The sequence below is a fragment of the Callorhinchus milii genome, unplaced genomic scaffold (assembly GCF_018977255.1).
Source record: "Callorhinchus milii isolate IMCB2004 unplaced genomic scaffold, IMCB_Cmil_1.0 Scaffold6, whole genome shotgun sequence".
In the NCBI taxonomy this organism is placed as follows: Eukaryota; Metazoa; Chordata; class Chondrichthyes; order Chimaeriformes; family Callorhinchidae; genus Callorhinchus; species Callorhinchus milii.
In genome coordinates this window covers 12,186,431-12,210,760 of record NW_024704747.1, presented here as the reverse complement: position 1 = coordinate 12,210,760, position 24,330 = coordinate 12,186,431, and the positions used below count along the sequence as shown (strand labels likewise).

At 48.0% G+C, this 24,330-nt stretch overlaps 1 protein-coding gene across 1 annotated transcript in view; it reads right to left on the bottom strand.

Moving 5' to 3' along the window:
- Positions 1 to 24,330, bottom strand: part of LOC103190341 (SH3 domain-binding protein 4) — a 49,527-nt gene that overhangs the window by 16,847 nt on the left and 8,350 nt on the right. The window contains exon 2 of the mRNA XM_042336301.1: positions 7,952 to 8,177. Within this exon, the coding sequence (XP_042192235.1) occupies positions 7,952 to 8,069 (118 nt within the window). The 5' untranslated portion in view covers positions 8,070 to 8,177. The remainder of the gene's footprint in view (positions 1 to 7,951; positions 8,178 to 24,330) is intronic.

The following is a 24,330-nucleotide window of genomic DNA, read 5'->3' as shown; positions in this document are numbered from 1 at the left end:
AAAGGATTTGAAAACGAGTGTGAGGATCTTGAAATTGATCCGTGTGGTGATGGGGAGCCAGTGGAGCCTGGCCAAAACTGGTGAGATGTGGGTACGGAGTTTGGTCCGGGTAAGTATGCAGGCGGCAAAGTTCTGAAGGAGCTGGATTTTTTGAAGGGTGGGGCTAGGGAGACCAGCGATGAGTGAGTTGGAGTAATCTAAGCGGGAGGTGACAAACGTGTGCACGAGGGTTTTGGCTGCATTTGGAGTAAGGTACGGTTGGAGGTGGGCAATGTGGCGGTGGTGGACGATGGTGGTCCTGGTCAGGGACCAGATGTGGGGGAGGAAGGACAGCTGGGGGTCACACCGGATGCCTAGATTGTGCACTGGTTCGGTGAGTCTGAAGGAGAGCCCAAGGAGTTTGAGGAGTTTAGAACCGCAGGAATGAAGACGTTGACGGGAGGGAGCCAAGGAGTATGGCTTCCGTCTTGTCCATATTCAGCTGCAGGAAGTTTGCACTCATCCAGGTCCTGATGTCTGTCAGACAAGCTGATAGAGCTAGTGTGTCATCCGCATACATGTGTTAGTTTACAGATGACATCACCAAGAGGGAGCATATAGATGAGGAAAAGAAGAGGGCCAAGGAGGGAGCCCTGGTGTACCCTGCAGGTGACCAGGCGGGGCGGGAGAAACCATTTGCTGAGATGAAGTGGAGGCAGTTGGTTAAGTAGGATTCAAACCATGTGAGTGCAGTCCCACTAAGGTGGATGAGGCAGGAGAGGCGATGGAGGATGGCGTGGCTGACTGTGTTGAACGCGGTAGAGAGATCCAGGTAGACGAGTAGGCAGAGGGAGCCTTGGTCACAGATAGAGAGGTCATTGTTTGTGACTTTGACAAGCGCTATCTCTGTGCTGTGGGTAGAGCAAAAACCAGATTGCAGGGGCTCGAGAAGGAAGTGGAGGGAGACGTGTGGCTGAAGTTGACCTGCAACAATGCATTCCAGGACTTTAGCAAGGAAGGGCAGGTTGGAAATGGAATGGTAGTATGAAAGGTTAGAGGGATCGAGGGTAGGTTTTTTGAGGAGGGGTGTGATGAAACCGTTTTTCAGGGTGTGTGGAACAGAGCCTGAGGTGAGAGACTGGTTGACCGTGTCGGATAGCAGAGGAGGGGGAATCGAGTGACCAGCAGCTGGGTGGGGAGGGGGTCGAGGAAGCAGGTGGTGAACTTCATGTGGGTGATTGTGGTTGAGAGGGAGAGAGAAATGCGGGCAAAAGAGTGTAAGGAGGGGGGAGTGGCAAATGGGGAAATGAGGGGGGTAGGACGATGCAGCGGATATTTTCAGTTTTTGAAGTAAAGAAGTCTAGGACCTCTTCGCACTTGTCGTTTGATATTAGGATAGAGGGGTCTTGAGGGTGCACTGAGGAGGTCTTGAACAGTGGATTTTGTCTTTGGGTTGTTTTGGGCCTCCAGGATGACTTTGGAATAAAAGTCAGTTTGGGCCTGTGAAAGGGAGAGGCAGTAGGTGTGGAGGTGCTTGAGTCACAGATGGCGGTGAATAGTGAGGCCGGATTTCTGCCATCTGCTTTCGAGCATTGGGTTTGGGTTTTAAGTCAGTGGAGATGCTACCAGGAGGAGTGGGTGGATTTGGAAATAGCCCTTGATTTCAGGGGAGTCAGGGAATTTAAGGTTGTGGAGAGACAGTCATTCAGCAGCTTGATGGCTGCATCAGGATCGCTGTGGGTAGAGGGCCAGAGGGAGAGGAAGTTTGAGAAGAGAGGGCATTTGTGAGGGACTCAGGCAGAAGCTTTTTCCAGGAGCGGAAAAAGATGGTGGAGAGTTTGGAAGAGGGGAGGGGGATGCGGGAGGAGAGAAAAATGAGGAAGTGGTCCGAAATGGCCTTGTCCACGATGGACTGGTCAGAAATGTCAAGGCCATGTGTGATGATGAGATCAAGGGGGTTGCCACGGTTGTGGGTTGGCGAGTTGATGTGGAGGGTGCGGTTTAGGGAGAAGAAGAAAAGGGCAAAACCTTGGGCAAATTTCCTTACTCCACACACCTAATAATAATCCCTCAAGAAAAAAATACAATAATAAATTGGTCACTTCAATCCACGACTGTTTGTTGGACACCTTTGTGTGCAATTGGCTGCCGCGTTTCACCCACAAATACTTTATAGTATATTCTGTGAAGAGCTTTGAGACATCTAGAAGACGTGAAAAGCGCTATATCAAATGCAAGGATTATTATTATTATTATAATAAGAAGAGGGCAGTGAGGTCTGAGGATATGGTGCAAGGGAAGTTAAGGTGGAGGTTGAGATCACCCATTATGAGCAGGTGTTCAGTCCAGAGGGACAGGGATGAGAGGAGAGAGGAAAGGAAGGAGCCACGAAGTTTGGGAGTGCAGTAACTATGAGAATATTGAGAGAGAGAAAGGAAGAATGGTAGAGGGTGCAGTGCTCAAAGGAGGAGAAACAGCCAGAGGAATAAGGGGATAGACAAAGGGAAGCTTAGGAGATGAGGGCCACCCCGCCACCACGTTGATCAGGCAGGGCTGTGGTGAAACATGTAGCCAGGAGGGGAGGCTTCAACAAGGGTCAAATATTGTAACTAAAATATAGTGAAATTAAGTAATATAGTTATACAATTTAAAACATAGGATTTCTGTATGTTTCTTATAGCTTATGTTCCTGGAAGGGAAACACAAAAGTATTGCGGCTCCCAGACGTTTCTCAAATCTGGCAGCCAGCCCTCAGTAGCCAAAATGTTCAGATCCCCCTATTTAGACATACTAAAAAAGGTAGGGCTATGTCTTTTCTTTTTTTTAATCTGTTCACCCCTTTTCTCACCAACCGTCTTTCTGTTGTTCTTCCCTAAAAATGACAAGGACTCGATTTCCTCACTGAATTTTACAGCAGAGAGGAAGGTAGCAAGGACCACTGTGGGAGAGAGAGTTCCATTGCGCTAAATATCTCACCAAGTTAACGTACGAGCCTTGACAGTGAGTATATCAGCTACCGATTTTGACGTGGAGTCCTGTAGCTCAGTGGTTAGAGCACTCGCTTTGCAAGTGAGAGACCTGAGTTCAATTCCAGGCAGACGGCGAAACCTTGGGCAAGTTTCCTTACTCCACACAGAGCCTAATAATAATCCCTCCAAAACCAAAAACAATAATAAATTGGTCATTTTCAATCTACGACTGTTTGTGGGACATTGCTGTGCGCAATTGGCTGCCGCGTTCGCCCACAAATATACAGTCAATTCACTTTACAGTGTGTTCTGTGAAGCGCTTTGGGACGTCCTCCCGACGTGAAAAGCGCTATATCAAATGCAAGGATTATTATTATTATTATTTTTATATATATATAGCATGGCAAAGCCTGATCTCCTCTCACCCAATCTGTGCATCAAGTCTGGCTCAGTTGGTAGCACTCGCATAAGTCATATCAGTAAGGATCAGAGTTTAATATGATTTATGCAAAGTCCGAATTGCAGGCAAACTATATGATTCAATGTAACCGGTAAGCGCGGGAGTAATGGAGAGTAAGGGAGCGGTGTTACGAGTTAGGAGGTGATTAATACGAGTTGTGCAAAGGAATCAAAGTGGTTTTGATAGGAAACTGAATGGGTCATGGGTGAATATACGATTTAGGTGAATATACAATTTATAAAAATAAGATTTAAGGGAGTTTTACTGTAGTACAACAACAACTTGCATCTATATCACGCCGGGTAGCATCTCGGAGTGCTTAACAGCAGAGAAGCCTGATGCTGAGCTGGAAAGAGAGGAGAGGTCGAAGAGGAAGGTCTTCAGACACAATTTGAAAACAGCAAAAGGGGGCACAGAAGAGGGATTGAAGCAGGGGGTTCGAGAGATGTGGCTGAAAGCTAGTGGGGCAGAGGGGTCAGGGGATGGGGCTATATGTATCAGAGCGAAATGGGTGAGCAGAGGGGTGGGGCACAGGCAAGTCAAAAGAACCATAGATCAAATGCTCAATATTCTTTTAAGATGTCAGGTATCACCATCAATGGTTTGATTTTTCCTCAAAGCACATCTACCCTGTAAATGCTGGCAGCATCAGCATCCACTGCTGCACACTCAACCTCACGAAGCCAGTCAGGAACCTGGGCATCTTTTTTGACCCTGAAATGTCCTTTCTCCCCCACATCCGCACCATGACCGGCACTGCCTATCACCACCTCCGCAACATTGCCAGACTCCGCCACTGCCTCACCCTTCAAGCTGCTGAAATCTTCACCCACGCATTTGTCACCGCAAGGCTCAATTACGGGAACTCCCTCCTCTTCGGCCTTCCCAACTCTTCCCTTCACAAGCTGCAGATCATCCAAAACTCTGCAGCTCGTGTACTCTCACGCACCAAGCTCTGTGACCCCATCACTCCCACCTTCACCTGACTCCACTGGCTCCTCATTTCTCATAGGATTGAATTCAAGATCCTCGTCCTCACTTTCAAGGCCATCCATGGTCTTGCCCCCTCCTACCTCTCTGACCTGCTGACTCCCTACCAACCTGCCGCTCCCTCCGTTCAGCGGGCTCCGGCCTGCTCCATGTCTCCCGCCCGACCCGCCCTTCCATCGGTGGCCGAGCTTTCAGCCTCTCTGCCCCCACACTCTGGAACTCCATCCCACGGTCTTTTTTCGCCTCACTTCCTCCCTTGCCTCCTTCAAGGCCGGTCTCAAGACCCTTCTCTTCGACCGTGCCTTTGGTCTCCGTCCCACCTCTCTGCCTTCCCTCACCCCTACACCACCCCTACCCCATTCTCGGGTCCTGACCCGACTGCGATTTGGGTTGTCCTCCCATCGTGAAAGGTGCTCTATAAGTGTAATCTTGTTTTGTTGTTGTTGTAACCTCCCCTCCCCCCACTCCCCTCAACTCCAACAGCATGTGAACGGTAGGAAGTGAACTTCAAACCCAGAGGTCACATCAAACCACCAGTTTGAGAGAGAGTAAGCGAAGTGCGGAGAGCACAAGCCTGTCGTGCATGGTGATTTAGCTAACTCTCCACAAAGAGATTCAACTTTTGGGGGGAGGGTGGGGAGGTGGGAAATCAGCCCGGTCGGCTGGTTGTTACCCCTGACACCTGTGGAAACCCGTTACTTAAAAGTATCCAAACCAAGCTGAGAATTCCATGCAACCCACCTGCACATGGAAATTCACGAGATATTTATTGGAATGGAATGCACACACTCTCGCTGAAGGAACGCATCTTGCTTACTTAATTCAGGAAAATATTAGGCGCAGATTGGCAAAAGCCAAGGCTTGAGGACCCCAAATTGTGCATTGGGTGTAACTGCTGGAGTCTAACCAGCTAAACCCGGAAGTTTACCATTGCGAGCTCTGTCTGGCAAGCTTTCACGCTGTTTGTTCAGCTAGGAGCACCCTAGCCCTTAAGGTCCTTGTCTTGCAGGGTTAACAGTAGCTAAGTGGGAGGATTCCCTGCCCAGTAGTGAAATGCTGTACACTCTCCGGTGCCTTGTCCTCCCGACGTGCAAAGCGCTATACAAATGTAATCTTGTTGTGGTTGCTGTTGTGGTTCATAGGCAGATGTCAAATTAGGTTACTCTGTTATTAAGTGGCAGTCTCCCAATGGTTTATCCCCAGAACAATTTGCACTGATACTGCTGTGCCTTTCATGTAGACATAACTTTTTAAAACACTTTACAAAGACAGAGTGGAAGCTCAAGCTGGGAGGAAGCCTCAGCTATAAATAATAATACTTTTATTTCATGAGCCTCGTCACATTATCGAGATGTCTCAAAGTGCTTCACGGGATTTACTGTAAAGTGCAGTGACTGTGTATTTTATGGGTGAAATGTAACAGCCAATTTGCACTCAGCATTGTTCCCACAAACAGCCAATGAGTGAGTGACTGATTTTATCTGGGGGATTGTTGGCCAGGACACCAGGAGAGGGAAACTCCCTTCTCTTTTCAAATCCTTCCTTTCTCGCCATTCCCCCTTTGAACCCCTCCAATCCGGCTTCCACGCTGCCCACAGCATGGAAACAGCCCTGGTCAAAGTCTCTTATGACATTCTGAACATCTGTGATCAGGGCTCCCTCTGCCTCCTTGAACTCCTCTGCCTCTCTGCCGCCTTCGACACTGTCGACCACTCCATCCTCATACACCACCTCTCCTCTTTACTTAATCTTTGCGGAACTGCCTTTGCCTATCTCTCTCACCGTCTCCACTTTATTGCCTTTAACGGTTTCTCCTCCAGTCCCCGCACTGTCATGTTTTGCGTCCCCCAGGGCTCTGTCCTTGGCCCTCTCCTCTTTAATATCTATATGCTCCCCCTTGGTGACATCATCCGCAGACATGGAGTCAACTTCCACATGTATGCGGATGACACCCAACTTTATCTTTCTGCCTCCACCCTCAACTCCAGGACCACTGATGTCCTGACAGACTACCTGTCGGACATCAAGTCCTGGATGAGGGCAAATTTCGTACAGTTGAATGTAAACAAGACTGAGGCCCTCCTGATTGGCTCATGCCAGCGCCTCAGCACCTCAGGCTCTGACAGCATCAACCTCCACGGTTGCACACTACAACTCACCAAACCAGTCAGGAACCTGGGCGTCTTGTCAACCCTCAACTGTCTTTTCATCCCCACATCTAAACCATGACCTGCTCTGCCTTCCCTCACCTTCCCTCACCTCCGTAACATCGCCCGACTCCGCCACTATCTCACCCCTCAGGCCACTGAAACTCTTGTTCATGCCTTCATCACCTCCAGGCTCGACTATGCAAACGCCCTGCTTGTCGGCCTTCCCAACTCCTCCCTCCACAGGCTGCAGATAATCCAGAACTCTGCAGCCCATGTCCTCTCCCGCACCAAACTCCGTGACCCCATCTCCCCCATTCTCGCCCAACTCCATTGGCTCCCTATCCTTCATAGGATCCAGTTCAAGATCCTGGTCCTCACATACAAAGCCCTCCATGGCCTCGCCCCACCCTACCTCTGTGACCTTCTAACCTCCTACCAACACACCTGCTCCCTCCGCTCAGCTGGCTCTGGCCTGCTCCAAGTCCCCCGACCCACCCGCCCCACCATTGGCGGGAGAGCCTTCAGCCACTCTGGCCCCAGCCTCTGGAATTCCACCCCCCAGTCACTCGGCTTCGACCCTCCTCTTCAACCATGCCATCAGCCACTCCTCTCCCTTCTCCCCCCCTGACCCCAGCTCAGGTCTGAAATGCTGTACACTGTCCAGCACCTTGGAATGTCCTCCCGACGTGAAAGGTGCTATGCAAATGTAATCTTGTTGTTGTTGTGCCATGGGATCTTTAACAACCACAGACGGCAGATGGGACCTCGGACTAATGTCTTACCAGAAGGATGTCACCCCCAGGACTGCATTGGAGCGTCAGCCTAGACTATGAATTCAAATCCTGATATGGGGCTTGAGCCCAAAGCATTCTGGCTCAGAGGCGAGAGAGTGCTACCACTAAGCCAGGCTAACAGGCTTAAGGCAGACATTAGTGTAGCAATACAGTAAAACTCACATAAGTAATATCAGTCAGGACCATAATTTAAAATGGCTTAACCGAAGTCTAAGTTGCAGGCTAACTTTATAAATCTGATTTAATCAATAAAATACACTGCACATGCGTATTTCAATAATCACTGAACATGTGGAATTCACTGCAGCAAACACTGCACGTGCGGTGATGGGTCAAGATTACATTTCCTGCGACTTGACCTGTTGCCGCATGTGCAAGTTTTGGAATTGCACTGGAAATGCAGCCGGCCAATAAGTGCGGATTTGCTGATGAGTCAGGATTCACTTCCCACGATTCAATGCAGGGTAGGGGAATGGCATTACGAGTTAGGAGGTGATTAACACTCGTGCAAATAAATCTAAGTGGTTTTGATAGGACAATAAATGGGACTCAGGTGCATGTACGACTTAGGCGACTATAAAATTTATAAAGGTAAGATTTACCACTCACCTTTCACATCATTGACATTCAGCTCTGAAAATCCTTCACTCAGGTCGATCAACGTCCCTTCCGATTTACACCGGGGAAGTGCACTCGCGGTATTGGAGCGAATCCTCTGTGCTGCCATGGTACTCGCCGATCAGATGTCTCTCGTGCTTACGGATGTCTCTAACTCAGTTTGTAAGGCTGGTCACGAGCTCGTCAGCACTGCAATCCAGTGTGTTCTACAGACCATCTGCAGGAAACCACATGGCATAAATTTGTGAATTCACCTTTAATGAATCCTCGCCCGAATCCCCCAGAAGATTGAGTTCAAGATTCACGTACTCATCTATAAAGCCCTCAACAGTCTCGCTCCTCCCTCCCTCTGCAACCCAATAAAACTTCACCAAGCTGTCCATTCCCTCAGTTCAGCAGGCACTGGCTTGCTCCACGTACCCTGCCCTGCCTGCTTCACCAATGGCAGTCGGGCCTTCAGCCTTTCTGTCCCCACCCTCTGGAATTCCATCCTGGTGCCCCTCTGTCTTGCCCCCTCCCTTGCCTCCTTCAGGGCCCATCTCAAGGCCTTCCTTTTTGTCTGCACCTTTGGTCATCCTCCCTCCTCTACGCCTCTCTAATCCCAACCCGCAGTTCGGGTGCAAACCTCTAATTTTCCAGCACCTTTGGACATCCTACCGAAGTGAAAGGTGGTATCAATCATAGAATGATATAGCACAGAATCAGGTCATTCGACCCATCATGTCTGTGCCGGCTCTTTGAAAAGAGCTATCCAATTCAATCCCACTCCCCTGCTCTCTCCCCATAGCCTTACAAACTTGTCCTCCCCAAATAATTATCTACATCTCTTAAAAATTGTTATTGAATTGGCTTCCACCACTCTTTCAGGCAATGCATTCCAGATCCGAACACCCGCTGTGTGAAAAATTTCTCCTCACCTTCACTCTCTTTTAACAACTATTTTAAATCGGTGTCCTTGGGTTACCAACCCACCCTTGCTTCTCCTTGTTCACCATATTGAATACCCTCGTAATTTTGAAAACTTCTAATAAGACTCCTCTTAACCTTCTCTGCTCCAAGGAGAATAATCCTGGCTTCTCTCGCTTCTCCTGATAACTGAAGTCCCTCATTCCTGGTACCATCCTGGTAAATCTCCTTTGCTTCTCTAGCCTCTCCTAATGATAAACTGTGCATTATAATAATAATCCTTGCATTCGGTATAGAGCCTTATCACTTTGGCAGAGCGTCTCAAAGCCTGTGGAGTCCTATAGCATATTGGATAGAGCAATTGCCTTGCAAATGAGAGGACCTGATTTTGATTCCTGTGCAGGGCGAAATGTTAGGTAAGTTTTCTTACTCCACACATTTACCTAGCAGTAAGTAGGAACCTGGTTGTTAGTGGATTGGCGGATTGCTTTTCCGGGGGCAATACAAAACAATATTACATTTGTATAGAGTCTTTCACATTGGGAGAACGTCCCAAGATGCTGGACAATCAGGGATTTGGTAATAATCCCTTTTAAAAAAAAAGGTCAGTCACACAAAATTTCCAGTCTTTTCACTTTTATCTCTTATTTTATTTTAATCTCTTACATTTTATTTTATTTTAATCTCTTACATTCTGTGAAGTGCTGAGACATCTCGAAGACATGATAAGGTTCTATATGAAATGCAAGGATTATTATATTAAAGCGCTTCACAGGATTTACCGTGTATTTGGAGGCAACCACGGCAGCAATATCACACAAACAGCCACAAAATGAACAACCATTTTTACCTAGGGGATTGTTGGCCAGGACACTGGGAGACAGAAACACAGACAGGAGGCAAGAGTGTGACCGACTGAGCTATGCTGACAGACTTGAGAGCAATTCCCACATGAAGAGACTTTTGAGACGTTTTGCTGCATCATTATTTTGGGCAACGATGAGTCAGCACTTTCAGGAGGCGCGAGAATTGGAGAGGATACATAGAGTCCTGTAGCGTTGTGGTTAGCATGCTTGCTACACAAGTGAGAGGACCCGGGTTACAATATATTACAATATATTCTGTTAAGTATTTTCAGACGTATCAACGACGTGATAAGATATTGTTATTATAATAATGTAATCAGGACAAAGAGAGGTTTGAAGATGGGGCTCAGGATATCATAATCTCTTACAAATATCCGTGTTTGTGCGTGAGAAAGCTCTGGTAGGGAATTAAAGCCTTGCGTTCTAGCAATTAGCTCTCTGCCTCTAATCCAGGGTATTGAAAGCTCAACCATGTCCCACTATAACCGCAGTACATGGTTTCCTCAGGAAAGGGAGTCTTACAATACTGCACAATATACATTTTTACACAGTGCTTTCATGTTTGGAGGACGTCCCATGACAATTGGAACTTTGCAGTGCTGGACAGTGGGAGCTGAGGTGGAGGAGGGGAAAGCGCAGTCAGACACACATTTGAGACAGGTTTTGAACAAGGTGAGGGAGGGAGAGAGAAAGTCGGAGGAACTGCTGGATAAAGTTCCAGAGTGGGGCAGAAAGGCTGAAAGCCTGACCGCCGATGGTGGGGTGGGTTTAACTCTGCCTCATTTCTTGCATCTTGAAAAAAAAATCTTCCCTGGATCCATTCCTTCTCTCCAGCTACCGCCCCATCTCTAACTTCACATTCCTCTCCAAGGTCCTGGAACGAGTTGTCGCGCCCCAGCTCCGCTCCTTTCTCTTTCGCCATTCCCTTTTTGAACCCCTCCAATGAACCCCACAGCATGGAAACAGCCCTGGTCAAAGTCTCTTATGACATTCTGAACATCTGTGATTAGGGCTCCCTCTGCCTCCTTGTCCTCCTCTGCCTCTCTGCCGCCTTCGACACTGTCGACCACTCCATCCTCATACACTGCCTCTCCTCTTGTTAATCTTCGCGGACCTGCCGTTGCCTGGTTCAATTCCTATCTCTCTCACCGTCTCCATTTTGTTGCCTCTAACGTTTTCTCCTCCAGCCTCCGCACTGTCACATCTGGTGTCCCCCAGGGCTCTGTCCTTGGCCCTCTCCTCTTTAATATCTACATGCTCCCTCTTGGTGACATCACCCGCAGACATGGGGTCAACCTCCACATGTATGCGGATGACACCCAACTCTATCTTTCTGCCTCCACCCTCAACTCCAGGACCACTGATGTCCTGACAGACTACCTGTCGGACATCAAGTCCTGGATGAGGGCAAATTTCGTACAGTTGAATGTGAACAAGACTGAGGCCCTCCTGATTGGCTCACGCCAGCGCCTCAGCACCTCAGGCTCTGACAGCATCAACCTCCATAGTTGTACACTACAACTCACAAAGCCAGTCAGGAACCCAGGTATCTTGTTCGACCCTCAACTGTCTTTTCTCCCCCACATTCAAGCCATGACCCGCTCTGCCTTCCCTCACCTCCGTAACATTGCTCAACTCTGCCATTACCTCACCCCTCAGGCCGCTGGAACTCTTGTTCATGCCTTCATCACCTCCAGGCTCGACTATCCAAATGCCCTGCTTGTCAGCCTTCCCAACTCCTCCCTCCACAGACTACAGATAATCCAGAATTCTGCAGCCCGTGTCCTCTCCCACACCAAACACCGTGACCCCATCTCCCCCATTCTCGCCCGATTCCATTGGCTCCCTATCCTTCAGAGGATCCAGTTGAAGATGCTGGTCCTCATATTCAAAGCCCTCCATGGCCTCGCCCCACCCTACCTCTGTGACCTTCTAACCCCCTACCAACCCGTCTATTCCCTCCTCTCAGCCAGCTCTGGCCTGCTCCATATCCCCCGCACCACCATTGGTGGGAGAGCCTTCACCCACTCCGGCTCCAACCTCTGGAATTCCATCCCCCAGTCACTCAGCCTCACCCCCTCCTTAGTCTTCTTCAAGTCCCATCTTAAGACCCTTCTCTTCGACCATGCCATCGGCCACCGCCCCTCCCCTCCCTTCTACTCCCGACTCCAGGTCGGGTCTGAAATGCCAAACTCCGTGACCCCATCTCCCCCCCGTATTTCCAGCGCCTTGGGATGTCCTCCCGACATGAAAGGCGCTATACAAATGTAATCTTGTTGTTGTTATTGCATCTTGATATAGCGCTTTTCACGTCTCCGAGACGTCTCAAAGTGCTTTACAGAATATACTGTAAAGTGAATTGACTGTATATTTTGTGGGCGAAACGCGGCAGCCAATTGCGCACAGCAGCCAATTGTCCCACAAACAGTTGTGGATTCAGTGACAAAATTATAATTTTTTTTCTTTATTATCAGGCATGTGGAGTAAGGAAACTTGCCCAAGGTTTTGCCCTGTTGGGAATTGAACCCAGGTCTCTCGCTTGCGAGGTGAGGGCTCTAACCACTGAGCTACAGGGCTCATTAAAATGCACCAACTTGAAAGACAATGTGTGAAACCACAAAATAATAATAATAATCCTCGCATTTGATACAGGCATCTCAAAGCGCTTCACAGGATTTACTGTAAATTGGGTTGACTGTATTTTGGAGGTTAAACAAGGTGTATGGCAAATGTCAAACCCAAGATACAGAAGACAACCAAATAGAATACAGGAAGTATAGAAGAGAACTGAAAAAGGAAATAAGAGAGGGAAAAAAGATTATATAAAAATGGTTAGCGGGTAACATTAAAGGGAATTCTAAAATATTTCACAAACCTATCAAGAAAAAAAGGTTAGTCAAAGGTAGGGTGGTCCCAGAGGACTGGAGAGTGGCCAATGTGACTCCCTGTACAAAAAGGGACAGAAGGACAAACCTGGGAACTACAGGCCAGTCAGCTTAACATCAGTAGTGGGGAAACTCCTGGAGACTGTAATCCGGGACAGAATAAATCTTCACTTAGAAGAATATGGGTTAATTAGGGACAGCCAACATGGATTTGTTAAAGGCAAATCTTGTCTAACAAATCTAATAGAATTCTTTGATGAGGTAATGGAGCGGGTGGATGAAGGTTGTGCAGTTGGTGTAGTTTATATGGACTTTCAAAAGGCATTTGGCAAAGTTCCACATAAAAGACTAGTAAGAAAAATAGAAGGGACAGTGGCAGCATGGATCCAGAGCTCGCTGGGAGACAGAAACAGAGGTGTGGTGAACGGCTGCTTTTCTGACTAAAGGGAAGTGTAAAGTGGCATCGCCCAGGGATCGGTATTGGGACCACTGCTCTTCTTAATATACATAAATGATCTGGACTTGGGTATTGCAAGTACTATTTCCAAGTTTGCAGACGACACAAAGTTAGGTAGGGGGGTAAACAGTGAGAAGGATAGCAGCCAATTGCAGGAAGACATAAACAGAATGGTAAAATGGGCAGACACATGGCAGATGAGTTTCAATGTGGAGAAATGTGAGGTATTGCATTTTGGAAGAAAGAATGAGGGGAGGCAATATAGGCTGGTAATACAATCTTGAGACGGGCCTTGAAGGAGGCAAGGAAGGGGGCAAGGGGCTCCGGGATGGCGTTCCAGAGGGTGCAGGCAGAAAGACTCCAATCGTAGAGCAGGATAGTGCCTGCCAAGCAGAGGTTGGTAACGTTTTAGTAGGTCACAAAGATAGAGAGGAGCAAGACCAAGACCATGGGGGGTGGTTTAAAAGTGAAAGGCACTGCATGAGGATTATTATTATTATTAGTGAGGATTGAATGTGACAAACACATTCCCCAGATTTCAGCTCAAGCGTAATTGGGTTACAATGCAATCTTATCTTCAATGGCAGAGAAATAACATGCCCTGGAAGCAAATTAGAGCAGCACGTCAACAGCAATTACTCCTTCACATGGACGAGATGGAGGGTGAGGTGGAATCCTCCCTTTGCCCAGGAATGATTGCACAAGGCTCCAGTCACCTCGCTGAACACTGTACTTGCAACACTCAGCAGGAAACAAACAAGCCTCTGGGGCACCTCTCACAGTGGACTCAATCAGACGCATCACATCTGTGGCAGCGCAGACACAGTGCTCGGAACACAGGTGGAAAAACCTTTTCACATGGCATTGCTGACTTGACTCAAAACCAAAACAAGTCTACTCTATTCTATATCTGATCAAAACAGACATTGGCCCTTCAAGCCAAAGCTCTAGGGTGGTCTTAGCTGGACAAGCAGCGGAAAGCTTGCCAGACAGTGCTCTCAATGGCATGCTATGCGGTTTCAGCTGGTTACACTCTGGTAGTTAGCCCAACACACACTTTGGGGTCCCCATTTGGCTCTGGCCAACCTGTGCCGAATACTTTCCAAACATTAGGGAAGCAGAATGGGTCCCTTCAGGGAGAGAGTACACATTCCATTCCAGACAACAGGAAAATTTCAATTTGAAGGTGGGATGCATGGAGCTCTCAGTCTGGTTTGGATACTCTTAAGCATGGTGATGGGTTTCTGCATGTGTCAGACACCTGACTGAACAAAGAAAAACAATTTAGTAGCACTAAAAGGTGAGTTAGTCACATCTCAAGATTTCCTTTTCAACCATGCCTTCCCTCCTCCCCTTATGCTTTATAAATGCAATTAGTTGTTGTTGGAGAAGGATGTTAACAATTCTGATTAAAACCTGATTTTCAGTAGGTTTCAAACTCTGGATAATTAAAAATAACATTAACAACTTGGTCCACACATCTAGTCTGCGCCACCTCTGAGGCAGCGCATGGTCTATGCCTGAGTTTGTAATTCACTTTACGCTCTACCCACTGAGAACCACAAAGCACTTGCGAGACTAGCACTGATTTGATGCTTTCAAAAATAATTATTTGAAGTTAAACCAGCAAGATCTTGTTTTCCAGCTACATTCAGCACTTGCTTCTCAATTAGCTTGACACAGGATTTCAACAGACTGATGTCAGATTGATGGTCTGCTGGCCTAAAATAAATCGTGTAGAACTCTTTGAGACGCCTCAACGACGTGATGAGGTGCTATATCAAATACGAGGATTATTGGGTGTTTGGAAAGTAAAATAAAACGATTTGGTAATCAACATAAATTCAACCTGCTTTGCATACGAGACCGGGATGTTCAGCATTTTTAAAGAGGTGACACTCCCGCCTGATATAAAATATGAACTGAAAGTGAAAGAAGAATGTCCAGTAGATAAATGGGAAAACACGTTGGTCTGTCTAGTATCAGGCACTGAAGAGTCCTGGCTATTACAACAACCTGCATTTATAATATAATAATAATAATCCTTGCATTCAATACAGCGTCTTATCATGTCGGAAGGACTTCTCAAAGCGTTTCACAGGTTTATTGTGAAATGGAGTGACTGCGTATTTGTAGGCAAATGCTGCAACACAATTGTGCACAGCAATGTCCCACAAGCAGCCACTAAATGAATGACCACTTTTTTCGGAGGGATTGTTTGCGAGGACACTGGGAGAGAGAAACTGTCTTCTCTTTTCGAATATTCCACCTCTGAGTCAGAAGGTTGTAGGTTCAAGCCCCACATTGGAATCACAGTCTAGGTCAGGGTGGTCCAACCTTTTGGCTGCTGCGGCCGTATTTCCTATTTGAGAAAGGTCCGCGGGCTGCAGTGGGTGGGTGGGGGGGGGGAGGAAGAGAGACGGGGGCACAGAGAGGCTGGACAGAGGGCGAGAGAAAGTGGGGGAAGAGGGGGTACAGAGAGGGGGAAGGGGAGACACTCTCGTTCTCTATCACACACACTCAATTATTCTCACTCCACTTCTCACACCCACTCACACTCTCATTCCTCTTAAATTCCACCTCCCCTCTCCTCTCTCACACTCTGCTTCTCCCACACTCTCTCTCTATTCCCCCTCAAACTCTCTCTCAATCTCCTACTCTTTCTTTCTCTACCCCTCTCACTCACATACGATCCCTCCCCTCTTACTCTCAATCTCTCTGCTTTCTCCCCGTCTCTCTCTCATTCCTCTTCTTAACTCTCACACATTCCCTCTACCCCCTCCCTCTCTCCACCGCTAAACCCCTTTCTCCCTCTCCCTCCCCCCACCCCACTCCCAATCAGCCGCGCAGCAATCACTATCTGCAGGGGCAGGAGAGGCTCTTGCCTTCCTGACAGACTGCAGTAACGGCCGGTGTTATTTCACTCTCCGCGCTGCATTCTCCCAGCCACCTGTTCCTGCCGCTGCCCTGGGAGTCCTGATCCCCAGGGACGGAGAAAGGGAGGGGGCGGGCTTTGGAAATGGTCTTGAGCATGATAAAATCACCCACCGAGCTGGATGCGGCCTGTTGAACCATGATGGTCTAAGCTGATACTAAGTACAGTGCTGGGAGTGGTGGGGTGTCGTACGATCAGAGATGCATTACTCTGGAGGACATGTTAAAACGAGGCCCAGCCTGCCTCTTCAGGTGGACAGTAAAAATCCTGCGGGGTTATTGGAAAATTGAAGGGAGTTTCTCTCTCCCAGTGTCCTGGCCAATAAATCCCCATATAAAATTGGTCACTCACTCCATGGCTATTCATGGGACATTGCTGGGTGCAAATTGTCTGCTCCGTTCACTCACGCTTCACAACTGAAGTGAAGAGTTTCAACGTGTTTTTAAGAGATGAAAAGGCACTAAATCAAATGCAAGCATTATTATGATTATTATTAAATGTTACATTGCTGTAACCTGGTGTTGAGCATGTCTTTCAGAGCTCCTGACCACTGCAGGTGATTGATCACCACTGATACGATGCCAGGTAACATTATGCAGCACAGCTTGCACCACAGCCCATGTGGCTCAGGCCACATTTATAATAATGCAAGAATCCTTGCATTTGATATAGCACTGTATTACATAATTGAGACGTCTCAAAGAGCTTCACAGGATGTACTGGAAAGTCAAGTGACTGCGTATTTTGTGGCCAAAATGCGTAAGCCAGTTATGCACAACAATGCTCCGCAAACAGCCATGGAATGAGTAATCAATTTCTTTATTATTATTCCTGCGCCCTAAACATGCGCTAATAGCAGGAAGCATTTCTCTAAATTAACATAGCCAAAGGTTTTAACTAACCAAGCGCAGATTGTACTTTCAGACTATAATTTATGAGAACGTGAAACACAGATCTCCATTGTCCTCCCTTACCCAGGGCCAAATGCAATCAACCACTTAACTCTCTGGCAACATTTTGTTAGTATAGTCCAGGTGCAAACGACATCGGACGATATCCTCCGATGTCGTCTCCCTCCTCCATCCCCAAAGGCAAGGACTCACAGTGCCAGATGTACCTCATCCACATTGGCCATCTGTCATATGTAAACTCATGATTGTCCTCCAGTCTTGCTCCTCCCTACTTCTGCCACCTATTAAAACTTCACCAACCTGTCTGCTCCCTCCGCTCCATGTCACCCACATGGCCTGCTCCACCATCAGCTGTCGGGCCTTCAGCCTTTCTGCCCCCACCTTCTGGAACTCTATCCCAAACCCCTCTGCCTCGTTCTCTCCCTTGCCTCCTGCCAGGTCTGTCTAAAGACCTTCCTCTTTGACCGTGCTTTCGGTCATTTTCCCTCCTCCATCCTCCCTTGCCTTCCACCCCTCTGATCCAACAACAACAACAACTTGGATTTATATAGCGCCCTCCATGCTGGACAGCCTCTCAGAGCGCTTTACAGTAACGGATCCCGGGACCAAGCCAGGGGGAGGGGGAAGAAGGTGATCAAAGGCGCGGTCGAAAAGAAAGGTCTTCAGCAGAGACCTGAAAATGGGAAGGGAGGAAGCGAGACGAAGGGAGTGAGGAAGGCAGTTCCAGAACCTCGGGGCATAGTGGCTGAAGGCACAGCCGCCGAGGGTGGAGCGGAGGACTCGGGGGATGAGGAGGAGGCCAGACCTGGAGAAACGAAAGCAACGGGTACTGTTCTGAGGAGAGAGCTCAGACCTTCAGCTTGGGTGCAAACCCCTCAAATTCAGCATCATGGTACATCCTCCCAATGTGAAAGGCGCTATATAAATATTGTTTCCGTTGTTGTGATCAAAAAAAAAAGAAACCTTGGGGAAGTTTCTATACTCCACACGCCTAATAATAATCCCTCCAAAAAAACAATAATAAATTGATCATATTCAATCCACGACCGCTTGTTGGACACTGCTGTGCGCAATTGGCTGCTGCGTTTCGCCCACAAATATACAGTCAACTCACTTTACAGCACATTCTGTGAAGCCTTCTTAGACGTCGAGAAGACGTGAAAAGCGTTATATCAAATGCAAGGATTATTATTATTATCACCATCAGCAGGTTACCAATCCAGGAATGTTAGAGCTTCACAGCGAAGCTTGACCCTGCCTGCTCAGGTAAATGTTAAAGAACCTGTGGCACTATTCAAAAAGAGAAGCGAGTTTCTCTCTCCTGGTGTCCTGGCCAACAAACCTCAGATAAAACGAGTGAATCACTTCATGGTTGTTTGTGTGACATTGTGCAAAACTGGATGCCACATTTGCCTATAAAATACACAATTACTATTTTACAGTGTATCTTGTGAAGCATTTGAAAAGGCCCTCTCAACATAAAAGATTGCGTGCAAGCTTGCTCAAGTCCCATGGGGGGAGGGAGACAGGAAGTGGGTGGGTGGGGGGGACAGAGGAGGGGAGGACGCTCTCCCCCCACCCTCAGGCACTCTTACTCCCCTTTTCACACCCACTCACTCCACCTCCTCCCTCTCAATGACTCTTCCCCCCACTTCTCTCACACACACACTCCCCGTTTTTTTCCACTTCCTCACATTCACTCCCTTCTACCTCACATTCTCTGTAACTGTCTCCGCCTCACACTCTCTCAATGTCTCTCTGCTCTCACTCACTTATAGTCTCTCTCCCTTCCCCTCTCTCTATCTCCCCCACTTCCTCTCTTTTCCCCCCCTTTCCCACTTCCTCTCTTCCCCCTCTCTCTCTCTCCCCCACTTCCTCTCTCTTCCCCACCCTCCTCAGCCTGGGTCACTATCTGCTGCGGCAGGAGCCAGTGGTTGGTAAGAGACCCACTTGCTTTCCTGACAGACTGCAGTAAAGGCTCTGAGTGCTGTGCCCTCCAAACCACCAGCTCCTGCCGCTGCCCTGGGAGGATGTTCACCAGGGAGGGAAGGAGTGGAAGTCGGAATGTTGGAAATGGTTGCGGACCTGATAAAATCACTCGCCGGGCCACTGGCCTGTTGGACCACATTGGTCTAAGCCATCGCTCCAATGCAATGCTGGGTGGTGTGTTGTATTTTCAGAAGTGCCGTCCTTTGGATGAGACATTAAACCAAGATCCTGTCTGCCTGTTCGGATGGATGTTAAAGATCCCATGGCACTATTCGAAAAGAACAGGGAGTCTCGCTCTCCCAGTATTCTGGCCAACAAAATAAAATTGGTCACTCACTCCATAACTGTTTGTGGAACATTACTGTGTGCAATTATTTCCCTTCAAATGCACTGTCGCTCCATTTCACAGTAAATCCTGAGAAGCATTTTGAGACATCCCTCTGACATCAAAAATGCACGTTTACCAAATGCAAGGATTATTATCAATATTGAACATATTCAAGACTGAGATTGATAGATTTTTAAAAACGAAAGGGATTAAGGGATATGGGGATAGGGCAGGTAAATGGAATTAGGTTAGAAGATCAGCCATGATCTTATTAAATGGCGGGGTAGGGTCGAGGGTCCGAATGGCCTACTCCTGCTCCTATTTCTTACATTCTTATTATTATTGTGCTGCATCAAATTCAAAGATTATTGTTATCACTGACACCAGGAACTCTTCACTGAGGAGTTGGGAGAAATAGTAAAATAATTGTATAATTATCGTATAAGGGAAAGTGAAAGAGAGCTTATGAGAGTCACAATCAGTCACTGAGGAGTTGGGAGAAATACAGAAGAAATACTATAAATGGCAATTGTTTATGGGGGGGGGGGGAGGAGATGAGCACCCTTAGTTACCAGGAGTGATGGAATGCATTTCAACCACCGGAATGGGCAGACAGGACCTCAGTTTAACGTCTCATTTGAGGGATGGCATCTCCAACAACGGAGTGTCAGCCTTGGACTGTGAGCTCAGAGTTCTACGTGGAACTTGAATCCAAAATGTTTGGACTCAAGGGGCGATAGCGCTACTGACTGAGCCAGTTTTACACACTAGGTAGGTTCCCATTCACACGGCGTAGGGTCTCACATCCAACCACATCAAGCTGAGGCCAAATTTACAATCAGAAAACGAAGATTTGGTTCGTACAATTTGTACATTTCTATAGTTTATTCATTAGACCACTCGCCTTGTAAGGGAGAGGACCTGGTTTCAATTATCGGCAGGGCGAAACGGTAGGCAAGTTTCCTTACTCCAAATGCCTCTGTTTACCTAGCAATAAATAGGAACCCAGTTGTTAGTTGATTGGCGGATCGCTTTTCCAGGGGTAATAATCATTTTTAAAAAATTATTTGCTCACTCAATCCAGTGTTTGTGGAACATTGCTGTGTGCAATGGTGCATTTCAGTCTGCTGCGTTTCAGCCACAAATATACAGTCAATTTACTTTAAAGTATGTTCTGTGAAACGCTTTGAGACGTCTCAAAGACGTGATAAGGCAGTATATAAAATGCAAGGACTATTATTATTATATTACGATAATTATACAATTATTTTACTATTATTCCCATTCAGCCATTCTGGGCCAACTTTGGAGTTTACACATGCCACCAATGTCCTCCAAGTTAAAAGCCGCAGCCAGAGGTTAAAAGTTTTGGGTCGAGCACAACCCATTTTTCCCGCATTCCACAATTTTCATTGTGTTATCAGGGAACAGATGATGGAATCCAGTGAAGCAGTCACACCCAGCGTACGTGCCAGACAATCATTAAGTAAATAATTCTTAAAAATCCTTGCATTTGGTGCAGCATCTCGGGACGTCCTCCTGATGGGAAAGGCACTGTATAAATGCAATTGATGCAGTGCTGAGATGTCAGCATCCAAGGCTGCACTCTCCACCTCTCAAAGCCGGTCAGGAACCTCGGGGTTCTGTTCGACCCTGAGCTGTCCTTTCTCCCCCATATCCGCTCCACAACTGGCACTGCCTTCCATCACCTCCGGAATATCGCCAGACTACGGCACTACCTCACCCCTCACGCGGCTGAAACTCTGGTCCATGCCTTTATCACCTCAAGGCTAGACTATGGGAACTCTCTCCTCGCCGGCCTTCCCGGCCCTCCCTCCACAAGCTGCAGGTCATTCAGAACTCTGCAGCTCGTGTACTGTCCCACACCAGACACCGCGACCACATCACTCCCACCCTCGCTCACCTCCACCGGCTCCCCATCCCACAGAGGATCGATTTCAAGATCCTCATCCTCACCTACAAGGCCATTCACGGCCTCGCTCCCTCCTACCTCTCCGACCTACTATCCCCCTACCTACCTCCCCATACCCTCCGTTCCTCTGGCTCCGGTCTGCTCCACATCCCCCGCCCCAACCTCCCTACTATCGGTGGCCGGGCCTTCAGCCTCTCAGCCCCGAGGCTCTGGAACTCTATCCCCAGTGCCTTCGCCGCCTCCTCCCTTTCCTCCTTCAAGGCCGGTCTCAAGACCTTTCTCTTTGACCGAGCCTTCAGCTCTCCTCTCGACTCTCTACCCCCTCCTCACTCCCCCCCTTCCCTCCCCTCACCCTGACCATTTCCTCCCTGCTCGGGTCCTGACCCAACTGTACAGCGCCTTGGGACGTCCTCCCGACGTGAAAGGCGCTCAATAAATGGAATCTTGTTGTTGTCTCGTCGCGCTTCACAGGGTTTTACCATGAGTGTTCTGAGAGGAGATCATTGTGCCAACCGCACCCAGGCTTTTTCTAAATGGTATTAATGGGGAAATCCCAGGTGGTAGGTGGGTTGCATGGAATTCTCAATTTGGTTTTGGTGATGGGTTTCTGCTGACCATCCACCCATCAATAAATGAACAAATTAATGCGAGTTCTTGCTAATCATTCCTGACAGCCCTGACTGAAGAGTTGATCACTCACAGGCTCTTTAAAATCATTAAGAAAAAGGAAGCTAACCAGACTGGCATGTGCGCTGACCTCTCCTCAGTCTCTGCACAAGGTTCTGAGCAGAAAGACGATTATGATTCTGCCTTTCTGTTTTGCATGGTTTGGGGCAGCAACATAACCAGGTTCACAAATGGCAGGTCTGCATAGCAACAACTCCAGCTGAACGTGCAGCGACTTCAGTTTGCGTCGGACCAGAGCATTGAGAGTGAGAATCCACAACAACAAATTAGATTTATATCGTGAAAACAAAACTAGAAGTCGCTGGGAACACTCAGCAGGTCAGGCAGCATCTATGGAGAAAGGAAAGTTAGTCAACGTTTTGGGTCCACGACCCTTCGTCAGAATGTTGACTCACTTTCCTTTCTCTGCAGATGCTGCCTGACCTGCTGAGTGTTCCCAGCAACTTCCGTTTTCGTTTTCAGAATTCCAGCATCTGCAGTATTTTGCGTTTTGTTTAATTTATATAACGCCTTTCACATTGGGAAGATCTCCCAAGGTGCTGGACAGTCAAGGATTGTGCACCTGAGCTGGGAGGTGGGATCAGGATAGGTGGAGGGCAGAGAGGGTGAGCGTGACAGGGTGACCAAAAGCATAAGAGGAAGATCTTGAGACAGTTCTTGAAGAATTCAAGGGAGGTGGAGAGGCGGAGGGGCTCTGGGATGGAGTTCCAGAGAATGGAAGCAGAAAGGCTGAAGGCCCGACCGCCGATAGTGTGGTAGGCAGGAGAGGGATATGGAGCACAGTAGAGGGAGTGGACAGATCAGTATGGAGTTACCTTGTTGACCAAAAACATTATCGGGTGTACGTGGCAAATGGAGAGGAAGAGAATGTGAAGGTATTTAAAGGTCAGAATAAGTATATAAAGGTAAGTTAAAGCCTATTTGCTGATGCCTCATATCAGGCGCTGACAGCATCACCATCCATGATTGCATACTCCACCTTGCTAAGCCAGAACGGAACGTTGGGGTCTTGTTTGACCCTCAACTATCCTTTCTACCCCACATCTGGCTTCTACCTTCCCCCACCTCCGCAACATCACCCAACTCCGCCACTGTCTCACACCGCAGGCCGCCGAAACCATCATACATGCTTTCATTACATCGAGACTCGACCATGTAAACTCACTGCTTATCGGCCTCCCCAACTCCTCCCTCCACAGGCTGCAGATCATCCAGAACTCTGCAGGCTGTGTCCTCTCCCATGTATCACCCCCATCCTTGCCCAACTCCACTGGCTTCCCATTACACAGAGAATACAATTCGAGATCCTGGTCCTCACCTTCAAAGCCCTCCATGATCTTGCTCCCCCTACTTCTGCGACCTTCTAACCCCCTACCATCCTGCTCACTCCCTCTTCTCAGCAGGCTCCGGCCTGCTTCATGTTCCCCCGCTTCGCTCGCCCCACTATTGGCGGACGGGCCACTGCCGCTCTACCCCCACCCTCTGGAACTCCATCCCGCAGTTCCTCCGTCTTGCCCCCTCCCTCGCCACCTTCATCTGAAGACCCTCCTCTTTGACCATGCTTTCGATCTCCCTGCCTCCCCCCCTGCCCTCCCCCCTCCCCGACCCCTAGTTGGTGTCTGTAACTCTTTCTGTCCAGCGTCTTGGGACATCCTCCCGACGTGAAAGGCGCTATACAAATGTAATTTTGTTGTAATGAGTCAAGCCTGGCAAGGGTGGATCCAGGGTGTGCAAAGCCCAGAAAGGCTTGAGTTTTGATGAGTTAGCGCGTTTATGGGGGAGGGTTTGTACACAGTGTTTCAGTGTGTGTGCCTACTTTGGGAACTGAAATGCCTCAACATCAGCAACAATGGCTGGCTCACCGGAAATAATGGACAATGACTGCAAAACCCTGCCAGGCCATTGCAACACAGGGCAAAAAATTAACAACAAGTTTTGCATTTCACGTAGCCCACAAAAACACAGTCATTGCATTTTACAGTACAGTAAACTCCTGATAACTCGTTGTTCCAAGGGAAGAGAGCCGAGCAACAAGTTTATCCAAGTTAGGCATATGTACAAATACATAAATAAATGCGGCGAGGATATTGAAAGCAAGATGACTTAAGTGGTAGTGACACATTAAGTCAGGGTCGAGTTATCAGTTTACTATATATTCAACAGTGAAGCACTTTGAGACCCCTCTTAATGTGAAAGGCACTAATACCAAATGCAAAGATTATTATTTTTATCGATACAGCACCTTTCACATCGGGTAGATTCTCAAAGCGTTTTGCAGGATTGTGGTGACTACCTGCGCGCTACGCAGAAAAATCAATCATAAAATCTTATAAGGGAGCAACACACACTCTGTGGGTGAAGCAAGTCAATGGGTTGGTATGCTTACACTGGCCCAGAGCCCCAGCTCACCTACTGAACTACAACACAAAACGGACAGACACATTGCAGGAATGGAAAACCCCGGGAAAACCTG